At 45.2% G+C, this 15,707-nt stretch overlaps 1 protein-coding gene across 2 annotated transcripts; it reads right to left on the bottom strand.

The window, feature by feature from the left end:
- Window positions 1-547: 547 nt before the first annotated feature.
- KRT222 (keratin 222) lies at window positions 548-9,401 on the bottom strand. Of its 2 annotated transcripts, none has more exons than XM_062216572.1 (6): window positions 9,267-9,401; window positions 5,600-5,728; window positions 4,355-4,575; window positions 1,911-1,987; window positions 1,587-1,722; window positions 548-1,004 (listed from the first exon to the last, which is right to left on the bottom strand). In XM_062216572.1, the coding sequence occupies exons 1-6, from the start codon at window positions 9,360-9,362 to the stop codon at window positions 776-778; spliced, it is 888 nt and encodes a 295-aa protein (XP_062072556.1). In that variant the 5' UTR covers window positions 9,363-9,401; the 3' UTR covers window positions 548-775. The 2 variants fall into 2 exon arrangements, with proteins under 2 accessions (XP_062072556.1, XP_062072557.1); XM_062216573.1 differs by lacking the exon at window positions 9,267-9,401 and adding an exon at window positions 9,185-9,249.
- Window positions 9,402-15,707: the final 6,306 nt, after the last annotated feature.

The raw sequence follows: 15,707 nt of genomic DNA, 5'->3' as shown, positions 1-15,707 counted from the left end.
AGAGAGAGACAGAGAGAAAGGTCTTCCTTCCATTGGTTCACCCGCCAAATGGCCACTAACGCCGGTGCGATGTGCTAATCCAAAGCCAGGAGCCAGGTGCTTCCTCCTGGTCTCCCATGCAGGTGCAGGGCCCAAGCACTTGGGCCATCCTCCACTGCACTCCCGGGCCACAGCAGAGAGCTGGATTGGAAGAGGAGCAACCAGGACAGAATCCGGCACCCCAACCGGGACTAGAACCCGGAGCGCTGGTGCTGCAGGTGGAGGATTAGCCTAGTGAGCTGCAGCACTGGCCAATTGCTTTCTTTTTTAAGTAGGGCAATTTTTTTTTTTTTAACTTTCTCCAGTCATGGATAATGATAACACAACGTGACTGTTACTATATTATAACCATATCCAAACTATTCTTTTTTCCTCAGGGTATCCAAACACTGAGTGAAGGTCCAACAAGTTAATCAAGCCAGCTTCATACTTATTGTCTAATAAAATTTCAAGGAAAAAAAGACTTTTTGGAGAATAAATGAAAATAGAAACTGTACTGATGCCTGGTTTTATTTTTAAGCTTCCCATCATCTCAAAAAAAAAAAAAAAATCCATAAATGAGATTCAGAGAAACTTTGTCCCTTTCTGTGTTTTTTGTTTTCGTCTGAGAAAGCCCACACATGGATCGTAACACTATCACATGTGCTTAATGACTTACATTTTGGGACGGAAGGGGGTCAGCATGGCCCCCCGGTACATCCCACTGTCGCATTCAAATCGAGCCAGATTCTCCGGGCTAATTGGTTGCAGGCGGAGGCTTGATGGAGGGGATGCTGCAGGACCGTCTCATGATGAGCCTGACCTCTACATCCGGCAGGCTGTCCTGCCTAGTCTGTAAGCACCCCTCATCGGTGGCTGCCAAGTGAAGATCGAATCGCAGGGAAACGGATTTTTTCCTTAATCGAGGATTATCTTTAAAGAAGGAACCTTCCCATTCTTTGATAACTTCATCCACCTTCTCTGTCCTGAAATGACAAAGCAGATCTTTCAGTATGAAGAGCGTATTTAGTGTATAAAATTAATTGAAAATGAACCTTAATGGAGAAAGGGGTTGGGAATGGGAGAGGCAGAAGGGATTGGTGAGGGAGTAGGGGTGAGGGGGGGGTGGGTATGGTGGAAAAAATCACTATATTCCTAAAGTTGTACTCATGAAATCTGTACTCATTAAATAAAAGGTTACTTTGGGAAAAAAAATAAATAAAAAATAGGCAGGATGCACTCCAAATGTATGAAAAAATCACAACGTTTGCATAATTTATAATTTAGATACTTTAGAAATCATCTGAATATTTTCTAAGGAAGTCTACAATTTCAATGCGAGTCTCATGTTTTGGTTGCATTTTTAGGGAAAACAGTGAATTTTGCTTACTCTTTCATGTGGGTTTTTGTCTATATGTGTTGATATTCGCATCAGAGTAAAACTCAATACCTGAACAGCAAAATTTGGAAACATTGGAACAAAGAAGAGTAAGTGCTGGGAATATGGGATTAAGGATCGTTTCAGTGTGTGGGTTTATTTATTTCTGAGTCCAAAGTGTTTCACTCACTGAATAGTGCCGTGAGCTTCTGCGCTCTGCTTCCCGGGGCTTCCATCAAATATCGCCTGTTTGGTCACAGTTTCCACTTTTTCATCCTCAAACTTTTGTGGGAGTTTTGTTGAGAAAGAGATTTCATTTATAATGGCTGTGAAACGTTAATTATAATATGTTAAATTATTGAAATGCTTTTCGTGATCAAATTACATGTCAAACTTTTATTCAAATATTGCTAGGTGTTTTCTACTTTAAAGCATTTAATTTGCTTATAACCCTGGAAAACAGCACTTAATTTTTCAAGTAAGTTTTTTCTTTGTTTTTATGGCGGTAACTCACCTGACGGTAAAACAAACCCGACTCGACTTGTGCCAGACTTTTGCTCTTTTTTCTCACCTTGGATACAACCATAATATCTGAAATTTGAAAGATTGTTATAAGAGCAACATTGTGTCAGCAAATAATTGAAACAAACAGAAGAATGGATAGATTGTATATTCAGACATTGGAAATATTTTATCAGTGGACATAAATGAATTGAGGCAACACTGTATCTTTATGGGTGAACTGTCCAGGTAGAAAGTTGAGTGAAAAAAGAGGGTAAGTGGGGCCGGCGCTGTGGCTCACTTGGCTAATCCTCTACCTGTGGCGCCAGCATACGGCATCCGGCATCCCATATGGGCGCTGAGTTCTAGTCCTGGTCGCTCCTCTTCCTGTCCAGCTCTCTGCTGTGGCCCGGGAGTGCAGAGGAGGATGGCCCAAGTGCTTGGACCCCGCACCCGCATGGGAGACCAGGAGGAAGCACCTGGCTCCTGGCTTCGGATCTGCACAATGCGCTGGCCGTGGTGGCCATTTTGGGGGATGAACCAATGGAAGGAAGACCTTTCTCTCTCTCTCTCTCTCTCTCACTGTCTAACTCTGTCAAATAAAAAAAAAAAAAAAAAAAAGGGAAAAGAAAAAATTTAACAAAAAAAAGCAGGTAAGTGGCAGGCAATTTTCCAGAGGTTAAGGTGATGCATTAGACGATTTCCTCCTTTCTTCTCATGCTTATTCCTGTAAAGGATGTACCACAGCAACGAGCAGCAGATTCAGGAGCCGCGTTGCTAGAGGCTGGACAAGGTGCTGGATGTGCTCTGAGTGTTTGGGGAGCTTCAGTGGCATTGGAAACATTTTACTTCTCAATCTGGGTAGTGGATACCCCAGTATTCATTAGATTTTTCTTGACTTTTTTGTATATCTTAAATAGAGCATAATAAAGCATTTAAAATTCTATTCATAGTAAAGACCAACTTACCAATATCTTGCTTAGTTAGAAGTTAAGTAAAATTCACAACTAATTGGTTTAAATTTATACACAAATACATACATATATATAGCATCATGAGTGCTTATGAATCCAACGAAATTCACAACCATATATTTTATTTATATATATTTACATAATATATATATACTCATTATATATATATATATTATGAGTGTGCACAGATTTCACAATTTTTGTGCCAAAATAAACTGATCTTTTGATTTAACTTTCCATATTTTATGAAGTGCCCTCGGATAATATGCCAGATGTTATTTTAAGTGCTTTATAGATGTGACTCACTGCATCCTCACAGCAATCCTCTGAAATAGGTGAAATCATTCCCTTTTTACAGATTAGAAAAACAAGGTACAAGAAGGTAAAACAAGTTGCCCCAGGTCACTCAGCTAGTAAGTAGGATATTTTATCTTTTTATTTGTTTTGGTAGTGTGTGTGTGTGTGTATATATATATATATATATATTTTTTTTTTGGACAGGCAGAGTTAGACAGTGAGAGGGAGAGACAGAGAGAAAGGTCTTCCTTCCATTGGTTCACCCCCAAATGGCCGCTATGGCCGGCGCTCCGCCGATCTGAAGCCAGGAGCCAGGTGCTTCTTCCTGGTCCCCCATGCGGGTGCAGGGCCCAAGCACTTGGACCATCCTCCACTGCCCTCCCGGGCCACAGCAGAGAGCAGGACTGGAAGAGGAGCAGCCGGGACTAGAACCCGGCGCCCATAGGGGATGCCAGCACAGCAGGCGGAGGATTAACTAAGTGAGCCACGGCGCCAGCCCCTAGTAGTATATTTTAAACTCTATGTTTTTGAGGACTTAGTATATGTGAAGCTGTATTGCGGGTATATACTGTTTCATTTAGTTTTGAAATGGATTCAGAATTCTGGAATAAGCACGAGCAAAGGTTTCTTTTTATGGAAACATGGAGAATTACAAGTTGTGCCCTGCTCGAGTCACAGGATCTTATGAGATTACAGATTATGATATTGCGTGAACAAATACAGATTTCTGTGTGCATCAGAACACAAAGTCTATTAAACTGTGAGTCAGAACACTATTGCTTTCCAGTGTGATAATCACATCCCAATAATAATTAATAATAACAATCATAATTTTGGTATTTGCCATGTAGTTGGGGGGCCCTTGGTGGAGGGTGGGGTGGAGATAGTGGTGATCATGTGTGAATTTTCCACACTTTATTTGTAGGTGGTCCATAGAATGCATAGAGTAATCCTTAAGGCAAATGAGAACGTTGAGAATGGTCCATTGTTAGTGATCCAGCCCTGTTTGCGTTTTGTTCTGGCTGATCTGGGCTGCTCGGGTCCTAATTCTAGGGCAGAAATGGGGCTTGCCTGTGCTCTCACATCCTACTTGATTGCTGGGGCTCGGTGGCGTGGTCATCTCCCCAGTGATGCCAGCGGCTCTGTATTCCTCACCCCTTGTCAATACCTACGTGGAATTAGGTACCTGATTTCTTCCCTTTCGAGGAGGCGGCGGTAAGTGGCGATCTCTTGTTCCAGCCTCATCTTGGTGTTGAGCAGCGTCTCGTGCTCCTGCAGCTGCCTCTCGATGCCCCGCCTGACCTCCTGAAGCTCCTTCTCCAGCCCCTCAACCACAGCCTCCAGGTCTTGCAGCTGCATCTGGTAATGCCGCTCGCTGGCGTGCAGGGAGTCCTCCAGGCCCCTTTCCTGTGGCACACAGAGCCCCACCAGTGAACCGTGTTTCTGAAATCTGATTTGCAGTATCTCCATTCTACTGGGTGCTAGCCTTGCTTAAAAAGCCGTGCAATGCGGTAGGCATTTCGCTCAGCAGTGAGGACACTGGTTAAGATGCTCGTGCCACACCTGAGCGCCTGGGTTCAGTTCCCAGCTCCGGTTTCCTGGTGGAAGCAGTTCTTGGGAGGCAGCAGGGATGGCTCAAATGAGTTCCCGCCACCCTGTGTAAGACCTGGATTGAGTTCCTAGCCCGAGCTTTGGCCTGGCCCAACCCTGCCTCAGCTATTGTGGGCATTTGGGGAGTGGACCAGCAATGGGAGCACTCTCTGTCCACCATATTTCTCTGTCTGTCGGTTTCTCTGCCTCTCAAATAAATATTTTATTAGAAAAATTGCAATAATTGGATCTCATTTATGCAAGAGGTATTTCTGGGTAGCTTTTTTTTTTTTTTTCTGTGACCCAAATTGAAAAAAAAAAAGTCTGTATATGCTTAACTAGAAAGCTTGTTATGTCTTAAAGAATCCTATGATAATTCCTCTGTAGTGTGATTAGCTTACTATCACTCTGATTTGTTTTTTCATAGTATATTGAATATCAAAGCCAGAGAAGGCTGCTTCTAAGAGGCATTTTAGAAAAGCCCTTACATATTTCTCTGCGAGAAGTCTCAATGGCATGGATAAAAGAACCCCTCCCTCTGCTAAGATTTGGGTTCATTAGCAAACTTTCTTTCTTCACTTCTGACAGTTAGGGAAGGCTGGGGGCGGGGGGTGGGGGGCCAGCCAGGGCTACTTCATTTTTCAGGTGTGGCCAAGCTTTGGAGTGGGTTGGTATCAGGCATGGCCATAATGGAGGGAGGTGAGGGTAGGCCACTGAATAGGAACCAGGGACAGGATTCTCATTCGCTCACTGTGACGTGCAGAACACCATCCCTTTCCTGGGGTGAGATCACGTCTGGGGAGTGCATGGGCAGCTGCAGCCGCTCTGCGCTGGTGCTCACCACGGCGTGGAGAGACTCGATCTCCACCTGCAGGTGGTGCCACTGGCGTCGGGCTTCCTTGAGTTCTGCTCGAGCCGCCCTCAGAGCCTCTTCGTCTTTGTCCATCTTTTGGTTTATGTCTTCTTCCAGCTATAAGAGAGACAACAGCAATAACAAGCAGGAGTGAGAGCACTCTGGAGACGCGGGGTTTCAGAGCAGTTACAGAGCGTACAGGGATGAGTGACTTTTTCTTTAGATCATTAGGTGACAAACAAGTGTCCTCATGCTTGGTCACTGATAATTCAGTGTAAGGGGGAATCAGCTGGGTTCTCAAGCTTCCCCCATGCAAACTCAGTTCAAAAGTCCTTTCCAGCCAAGATAACCTGTGAATGATGGAAAAATACCTCTATTTTAATGAAGAGAAACAGTTTGCAGGAACTAAACTTGTGTCCTCTGATTCTTAGCTTTCCATTATTTATGGATCAGTAAGGAGGAAAGAGTGGATGTTAGTTACTGTTTGCCCCCTTATTTTATTTCTTTTTTAAAGGGCTCTTTTAAAAATATATGTATTTTTAAAATTTATTTAAAGGTAGATGTCAGAGACAGGGAGAGATAGAGAGATAGAGAGATAGATAGATAGAGAATCGATCTTCCATCTGCTGGTTCACTACCCGAATGCCTGCAACATCCGGGCCTGGACCAGGCCAAAGCTGGGAGCCAGGTCTCTCCCGTAGGTGGCACTGATCCAAAGCCTGCTGCGTTCCAAGGTGTGCATTAGCAGGAAGCTGCATCCGAAGTGGAGACAGGACTCAATCCCAGGCACTTGGACATGGGATGTGGGCCTCCCAAGTGATGGCTTCAACTCTGTGCCACATGGTTTGCCTGTGGTAAATTAGCAAATTAAGTGATCATAGGCATTCAAGTTCTGTAGTAAGAAATCCACTGATGAGCACGTTACTTTTGCATATTTGGGGTGGTAAAAAAAAATGACATCGTTAAGGACTGTTTCTGAAATGGTCTAACCTTAAAAAACAAGTGGAATATTTTATATTCACCATGGAATATTTTTACGCTGATGGCGAAATTAAAAGAATGTATCTGGTGACAGAAGTCTTGACCTTTGACCCCAAGAACAGCTGGAGCAATGTATACAGTTGGTCACTGTATTTTGAAGCAAAAAATAGAACTTTCAATTTAGTTTTGAAATATAAAATGTTTCAATTTAGTTTTGAAATAAAAAGTTACATTGATCATACAATATTGTTTTTTAAAAAAAGGAAGCTTGAATTAGTGAAACTTATGAATAAAATTGAGGAGGGGCTGGTGCTATGGTGTAGCAGGTAAAGTCGCTGCCTGCAGTGCTGGCATCCCATATGGGCGCCAGTTCAAGTCCCAGCTGCTCCACTTCCGATCCAGCTCTCTGTTATGGCCTGGGAAAGCAGTAGAAGATGGCCCAAGTCCTTGGGCCCCTGGACCCATGTGGGAGAAGCTCCTAGCTCCTGGCTTTGGATTGGCGCAGCTCTGACCTTGCAACCACCTGGGGAGTGAACCAGCAGATGGAAAACCTCTCTCTCTCTCTTTCTCTCTGACTCTCCCTCTCTGTAACTCTGCCTTTCAAATAAATAAATAAATCTTTAAAAAAGTAAAATTAAGGACAAGATATTAGAGAAGAAAAGTCATACATCGCTTTTGGTTTGTTGATCACTTGTTCTTAGTGTTAACTTGGCAAAGTCGTGCAGCAAAGCAATGCGTACCAGGGCATTTACAAAAGAGAATGCAGGCAATTTTGAAAAGCTGGGACTGTAAAAGGGCTGATCTCTACGTTAAGATTCCCAAGATGGCCCCCAATAGATCAGAGCTCCCAAAATGCGTGTCCTTGTGTGTTCCCTTTCCGAGTTGAACCTGGGCTCACCTGTGTTTGCTGGGGCTGGGGAACAGGTGGCAGAAGAGATGCAGTGCCATGTCTTAAGCAGCCCTGACAATTTCCTCTTCTACGCTTTTGTGGGCACTGGGCCAACACGTATGAAGTTTGGAGACCTTGCTGGGGAGACCATGTAGGCAGGCTGGATGGAGACAGTCCCTGAGCTACACGGAGTGAGAGGGAAACAGGCCTAGTTATCCCAGCTGGGCCAGCCTTCCCACAGTCCCCTACCAAGAGGCCAAACACGGCTGAGCCCCCTTGGCTGTTTCGGCGAGACTGGTCCCAGCCAACATCACGTGCGGAGGAAGAGCTTGGTCAGCCCACCGAGTCACGGGAGAGAATACGAGGTTATTTTAGCCCACAGTTGGGGTAGTTTGCTGTAGAACAATCTGTAACTGAAGCAACTTGTCTTCACTTTGTCATAATCCAATAATCAGGCTTTCGTGAATCCATTCCAACTGACATTCCGAATTATTTTGGGAAAAATGTCTCTGAAGTAGTCTTTTGTTACAAAACACTCTAAACAACATTTACTGTAGCCTTACTTTTTTACTTGAATGTATTATGTCAGCACTGTGACTTATACACTAGACTTGTATCTCTTCTATTGCAAAATGAGGTGCTTATTTGGTTTATAATTTTCAGAAGTTGTCATTATTTTTTCCTTTTCTTTGTAAAAGATGAGTCAACTATTTTAACACCTGGATTAAATATCCCAGTGACTTTACTTCATCTATAATTCCTCATGAAGACTGAAAATATTACCCAGAGTTAACACTTACAGTATTACTAAAAGTGAGTTGCTAATGGAGTGAAGGTCTGTGATCTCCTAGCAACATATATATTTTTATATAAATAGTTATTTTTTTCTTCTGGCAATGTTCTTAAGTAAACTTTTTTGCTGAATTTGGCTGATTGAAATAGAATTCAACTCAGTTGTGATTGGTAAACTAATTACAAACCCTTAATTTTCAGAATCTCTGTTTCTAAAATATTTGTGAATTTATTTAAAGGCTTGAGATCATAATTAATTGCTAAAAGTGATGATTGCCACTGTAAAGCAAAGTCTGATATTAAGATTTAGCTCTTATGTAAATTGGCTTTTTTTTGCTTTTAAAATACTTAAATATTGCAAATTTTTCATTAGGAAAAATATTTCTTATAATATAAAAGTAAAAATCTACAAGCTAAGTGAAGTCATTACCAATTTCTGTCATTGCTTCTGAATGTCACGTTCACACACATAGTTTGCCTCTATTTAAAACAATTAGGAGAAAAAGCAGAACTCTTTAGAAAGATAACAATCTTAGAGACATTCTTAGTTTTATCTCCAGGAAGATGTGCGTGCTAATCACTCTCACCGTGTTGCTTGTCATCTGAAAGATGTCACTGAAATCGTCCCTATAAATAACTCCATAATATCGCTGGAGGGTGTCTGAGATGCTGCCTTCCTGGAGGACAGCTCCGAGAGGTTAGCATGTGCCCCATCTTGCTGTCTGCTGACCCCATGTTTTATGAACGATAACCATCTCACTGTCTATATACAGATCAAATGAACCAATCAATATTTATTTCAGGGCAATCGAACAGAACCGCCATGGTGCTCCCCCACAGCCCCAGTCACCCTGCCACGAAGCCTGAGTCCCTTCCCCAGGAGATGCTGCACTGAAAAGGAAATACAGTACCTCCAAGAGGCCGGGGCAGGGATGGGGCAGACACTGATTGTCTCCAGGGGCTGGAAGGCGCCTGTCTGGATGAGATCATTACCTGGATCCTTGTTGAGAGCACGTTCTCTATCTGATTGCTGGTGAGGAGCTTTTCATAGTTTGCCCTGATCTCATTGAGGAGCTGGGACAGTTCCATTCTTTTCCCATCCTCCACCTGGGCTAACTGAACCTTATGGAAGGGATGAGTCGCTGCGGCAGAGCCTGCCCTGCCTGCGTCGTCAGGAGAGCAGAGAGCCCCGTGCAGCCTTAAAGACACAGCGCTCTTTTTGCAGAGGCCGCGGGAACTGTGCTTTGAATCAATTCTTCAAACGGATGCTAAACTCTTTGCTCCCACTGTCATTGATGTAAGTAGAAATGTCAGATGCTCTGTGAAGAAAAAGAAAAAAAAAAAAAAGACATCCAGCATTGGTTTCCTGTAAAATGGAGCACTTTTGGGTGGGGGTGAATTTATTTTGTAAAAAGAAAATGGGGCATAACATAAAGAAAATTATATTTCGTTGTTCCCCAAGGTACCATATGAAAGTTAATCTGGACCCAAAGCATGAGATTTAAACACTTCTTTCACTGTTTTTCTCATCACTTGGATTCTTTAAAAAGGAAGACTATGGCAGGTCATTAGAATATGTTGTAAATCTTGACTATACTATCTGACAGTTATTGGAAAAAGCGCTCAGCAGATTAAGTGGGCCATTATCATTAACCGCAGGAGTTCCTGGATTTCTCTCCAAGCTCCTGGCCGGCTGCTAGACTGATAGCAGAGTCTGATGCATTGAGGTGAATTCCTGAAGGCTCATCACAGAGGAGGCTACTGCTGGAGGAGGTGAAAACGGAGTCCAAGTGCAGCCAGATCACATTTCCAGTGTCTGAAAGAGGTTGAAGAACTGGAAGCATGCGGTCCCTGCTGGGGAGGGGTCCACTCCTCGTGGGTTGCTCCTTCAGTAAGCATGCAGTCAGTGGTGACTTGGAGCCGGGAACACACCTGTGCAGCTCACTAACTTAAGAAAAGGCACCTTTGCCCCATCATCCTACCCGACCTTCGCAATCCCTGACATTCTGCAACCTGTAAGGAGTGGAAGACAGAGGCCAGAGGGGTTCAGGTGTCCTGCCCACAGTGATGCAGAGAGATCTGGCATCGTGGGGACTGGAATTTTGCTTGGCTCAATGAACATCTTTAGAGGGGGGAGGACACTGTATCTGGAAAGAGGCTATGGGAAAGAAAGCTACTGACTAATTTTAACATTTCTGAGGCTAGATCAGGAAGGTGTAGATACATAAACAAAGAAACAAACAAACTCAAAAGAAAAGAGCCCCTGTACCCATTGCCCAAGTCAAACTGTCCTGGTGGAGCCAGCACTGTGACATAACGACGGGTAAAGCCACCACCTGCAGTATATGGGTGCCGGCTTGAGTCCCAGCTGCTCCGCTTCTGATCTAGCTCCCTGCTACTCCACCCGGGAAAGCAGCTGAAGATGGCTCAAGTGCTTGGGCCCCTGCACCCACGTAGGAGACCCTGAAAAAGCTCCTGGCTCCTGGCTTCAGAACAGCCCAGCTTCGGCTGTTGCAGCCACATGGGTAGTGAACCAGCAGATGGAAGACCTCTCTCTCTCTCTCTCTCTCATTCTCTCCCTCTCTGTCTTTGCTTCTCTGTAACTCTGCCTTTCAAATAAATAAATCTTAAAAAGAAAAAAAAAGACCTGGGCAAAAGGATCTGAATAGATATTTCTCGAAAGAAAAATACAAATGGCAAAAAAAAAAAAAAAATTAACCTGGTAAATAGGATTAATAGCTTTCTCTGGATACCCCAGGCGTGTCTCAGTAGCTACTCTTCTCAAAAGCTCCGCAGCCTTTGTGGGGCAGTTTGTTGTCAGAAATCGCTCTAATTGGCCGGCGCCGTGGCTCAACAGGCTAATCCTCCGCCTTGCGGCGCCGGCACACCAGGTTCTAGTCCTGGTCGGGGCACCGATCCTGTCCCGGTTGCCCCTCTTCCAGGCCAGCTCTCTGCTGTGGCCCAGGAGTGCAGTGGAGGATGGCCCAAGTGCTTGGGCTCTGCACCCCATGGGAGACCAGGAGAAGCACCTGGCTCCTGCCATCGGAACAGCGCGGTGCGCCGGCCGCAGCGCGCTACCGCGACGGCCATTGGAGGGTGAACCAACGGCAAAAGGAAGACCTTTCTCTCTGTCTCTCTCTCTCACTGTCCACTCTGCCTGTCAAAAAAAAAAATTAAAAAAAAAAAAAAGAAATCGCTCTAATAAACAGTACTGGGAAAGCTGGATTCTTCCATGGAAGAGAATGAAATTAGACCCTAGTTCTACACCATGAACAAAAATCAATTCAGAATGGGTTAAGGACCTACATGTTAGGCCTGAAACCACAGTACTTCCAGAAGAGATCGTGGGGGAGGGCTCCTGGACATTTGCCTTGGCAACGATTGTTTTGGACATCATTGCCAAAAGCCCAGGCTACAAAAGCAAAAATAAATGAGTGAGACTACATCAAGCTAAAAAGCTTCTGCATAGCAAGGAGATCCAACAAAGTGAAAAGACAACCTACAGTCTGGAAAGAAATAGTTGCAATGCATGTATGGGATAAGGGACTAATATCCAAAAACCACTCAGTAGCAGAAAACCAAATAGCACCCCAACCCCCCACACCCAGCCCAGAATTAAGAAGTGGACAAAGGATCCAAACAGACATTTCTCCAAAGACGTAAAAAAAAACCCAACATGTGTTTGGAAAAGTGCTCCCCACCACTCAGTGTCATCACAGAAACGCGATGTAACCACGGTGAGATGTCACACCTTTTAGGATGGCTGTTGTCAAAGCAGTACGAGACAGCACGTGCTGACAATGAGGATGTGGGGAAGTTGGAGACACTGGTACACCATGGGCGGGAATGTACCCTGAGGCAGCCATTAGGGAAAACTGTGCGGAAGTCCCTAAAGAGATTAAAAATAGAACTACCCTAGTGGCTAAGGTGCCTGCATCCCTTACCAGAGCTCTTGGCTCCATTTCCAGTTTCCTGCGAATGTACACCCTTGGAGGCAGCGGTGGTGCCTCAGATAGTTGGGTTTCCTGCCAACCACTTGGGAGACCTGGATTGTGTTCCTGGCTCCTGGCTTTGGTGCCAGCTATTGAGGACCTTTGCAGGGAGTGAACCCTCAAAATAAATAAATAGATGGAAAGAATTACCCCATGACTCAGCAATCCTTCCTCTGTGTATATACCCAAAGCAGATGAACTCAGCATCTTGCAAAGATGTTTGCACACCCGTGTTCACGGTAGAACTGATGCACAACAGCCAAGTATGGAAACAATCTGAAAGAAAAGGTCAAACGCCAATATATGGGGAGAGAGAATTAAAAATGGTCACCAGGGGGCGATGGTGAGCAGGAAGTGAGACCTGGAGGGCAAAGGATACAGATTAGCAGGTGCGCAGGCTGCACAAGTCAACGCACAGTCTGAGGACCCTCGGCCATCACATTGTGTGGCTATTTGGAAGGTTTGTCAAGTAAGCAGATTTTGGCTACTCTTACTACAAAAAACTGTAACCATGTGAGATGATAGAGATGTTAAATTGCTTTCCCACAGCAGCCACTTGCTATCTGTATGTATTTTATAACCTCATATTGTAAACCTCAGATACACATAATGAAAAAATTTTTTTTTAAATAAACAATGCTCAAAGAAAATGGAAGGGCAAAAGGAGAATTTCTTCCTTTACTTTCAACAGGGAGAGTTAAGCCTCTCCTGTGGTTGTTTTAGGGCCCACGGCATCTGGCTGCTCCTCCCGTGCTTCATGGTTCGAGGGTTCTGACAGGCTCCGGAGCCCCCGTGCTGTGAGAATATCATGCAGATCGCTCTGGGCCCCGTCTGCCCAGACACCCTGTGCAGCCAGAACATACATCGCTCTCGTCTCTTTCCTGGGGTTGCCATCCAGGAAGCAGGGCGCCCTCCTCCTGAACACCAGCTCCCCAGTCTCCACGTCCAGTTCTGCTGCGTGGCAGGGGCTCTGACTCAGGCAGGGTGGGCCTGGGATTCCCCTTCCCAGAGCCCTCCCCTGCCCCTAGAACTGCAGTTTTCCTCTCTCCCCTCTCCCATCAGCCCAGGAGGAATCCCTCCTTGAGAGTGCGGTGGAAAACTCTGCCCTTACGGCCAGATCCCCAGCTCCACAGCTGACGCTGCAGGGCTGCTTCTGGTTCTGTGCCTGGTGCGGAGAAAGTGGGCCATCAGTGCGTGTAGAAGGGGTTGTGCTGCTTCTGAATATTTGGTCTCTCAGTCCTCTGTATTCTTTTTTTTTTTTTTTTTGACAGAGAGTGGACAGTGAGAGAGAGAGAGAGAGAGAGAGAGAGAAAGGTCTTCCTTTTGCCGTTGGTTCACCCTCCAATGGCCGCCGCGGTTGGCGCACCGCGCTGATCCGATGGCAGGAGCCAGCGACCGGGACTAGAACCCGGTGTGCTGGTGCCGCAAGGCGGAGGATTAGCCTAGTGAGCCACAGCGCCGGCCTCAGTCCTCTGTATTCTAAGGGCAAGGACTGTTGTGTGTGTGTGTGTGTGTGTGTTTGTGTATTGCTTTTGCTGGGAGCCACTGTGCTGGGTTCCCTGTGTAGGCCTTTGTTTAGACTAACCTTCAACTGTGTTCCTGTAAGGAGGAGTCACTAGAAAAGTCCATTTGTACAGCTCACTGATATGGTTAGCGCCTGGCTATCTGGTTTCAGTGCTCTCTTTCTTGTACCTTGATAAGCATGTCTGCTAGCTGTGACACCTCGCTGTAACTCCCTTTCTCAAATTGATACTGATTCCTGTGAAATTATTCCTTTGAACTATGTTGTGAGATGACACCTGCTTGCCCTCGACTGTTACAATCCTTGCCTTGTATTATATAAGCTGCTTCCTTCTCCAATAAAGTGAGACCTTGATCAGAATACTGTCTTGGTCTCCCTTCTCGTGTCTGGTTTGTCTCTCCATTCAGGTCTGCCCTCTTCATGTCCTAGTTGATTACCCCGTGGGCCGGGGCAGCTTTCTTTCTGCCTTACTCTCCCCCGAGTCAATGAGTACAGAAGAACAATGTACAGAGAAAGACAAATTTACCCAGACATCACTTCAGTCTGTCTGAAAACAGATGTTTTAAAAAGCGATACTGGAGGCTGGTGCTGTGTGCAGTGGGTTAAGTCCCTGCCTGTGATGCCAGCATCCCATATGAGTGCTGGTCTGAGTTGGGTTTGAGTCCCGGCTACTCCACTTCTGCTCCAGCTCTCTGCTTATGGTCTAGGAAAGCAGTGGAAGATGGCCCAAGGGTTTGGGCCCCTGCACATGCATGGGAGACCTGGAAGAAGCTCCTGGCTCCTGGCTTTGGATTGGCATACCTCTGGCCATTGTGGCCATTTGGGGAGTGAACCAGCAGATGGAAGACCTCTCTCTCTTTCTTTCTTTGTGTTTCTCCTCTCTCATAACTCTGCCTTACAAATAGATAAATAAATCCTTAAAAAATGTGATATTAAGCTTGTAAATGTGATGAAATGATGAGCATCTCACCCATAGTTATGATTGTGTCAAACACTATTTAGTTTCATGATTTGGTTTATTGATGACAAATACTTGATTTGCTAAAATTTTTTCACTTCCAAGTTAATTTTTTGTTTCCTCCCTCTCACATCTCTTTCTCAGCTGAACAGAAGCCACCTTCTTACACAATAAGGTCTCGTTCAGAAATTGGTTATTGTTTTCCAAATGTCTGTTCATTTGAAAAGGGGTTGGAGGAGAGAGGGAGGGAGATGTCTTCCACTGGCCGGTTTCTTCTCCAAATGGCTGCAACAGCAGGGGCTGGCCAGGTCCCAGCCAGGAGCCAGCAGCTCCATCTTGGTTTCCCCTGTGGGTGGCAGGGTGGAGCCAGCAACTCCATCTTGGTTTCCCAGGTGGGTGGCAGGGTGGAGCCAGCAGCTCCATCTTGGTTTCCCCTGTGGGTGGCAGGGGCCCAAGTGCGTAAGCCATTATGTTGCCTCCCGGAGTGCTCACTAGCAGCAAGCCGGATTGGCAGTGCAGGTTGACATTGAACCCAGGCATCTGATCCGGGATGTGGTGTCCCAAGTGGTGGCTGAATTCACTGCAGCACAAAGCCTGCCCCGTGATTTGATCTTTACCCTGAGTTTGTAGGCTCTGCACTTCCGGTTTGCTCGAAGGAAGGAAAGTGCATTAGCAGGGGCAGACCGGGAGCGGCCCCCTCCCCACCAAGTGTTAGTGTTTATAAACCCAAGCAAATCAGACAGACACCCATTCTCCTTCATTTGCCGAGTAAGTGTGCTTCTATAATCCTGTTAAAGTGAGTGCTTGATGAAAAATTGGTTGAGTTTTTACTAAACGACATGCTAGGAGTTTGGCTTTAATCTTTTTTTTTGGGAAAAATAACATCTTTTGTAACTCATTTCCATTTTGATATAGCAAACTCAAGAACTGGAATTTTGGGGGCAGAGTTTAGTGCCACTGTT

Source organism: Lepus europaeus, chromosome 18, assembly GCF_033115175.1.
Source record: "Lepus europaeus isolate LE1 chromosome 18, mLepTim1.pri, whole genome shotgun sequence".
NCBI classification, from domain to species: Eukaryota; Metazoa; Chordata; class Mammalia; order Lagomorpha; family Leporidae; genus Lepus; species Lepus europaeus.
Note: the sequence above shows the minus strand (reverse complement) of the source record. Positions and strands in the feature narration are given on the sequence as shown.

What these genes read in the sequence shown, in the direction of transcription:
- KRT222 (XM_062216572.1), bottom strand. Translation starts at nt 9,362, where the DNA reads ATGGAACTGTCCCAGCTCCTCAATGAGATCAGGGCAAACTATGAAAAG. An exon ending in TCGAGTCTCTCCACGCCGTG is followed by an intron (nt 4,576 to 5,599) that starts GTGAGCACCAGC and finishes TGTGTGCCACAG; the next exon opens with GAAAGGGGCCTGGAGGACTC. An exon ending in CGGGTTTGTTTTACCGTCAG is followed by an intron (nt 1,723 to 1,910) that starts GTGAGTTACCGC and finishes AACGTTTCACAG; the next exon opens with CCATTATAAATGAAATCTCT.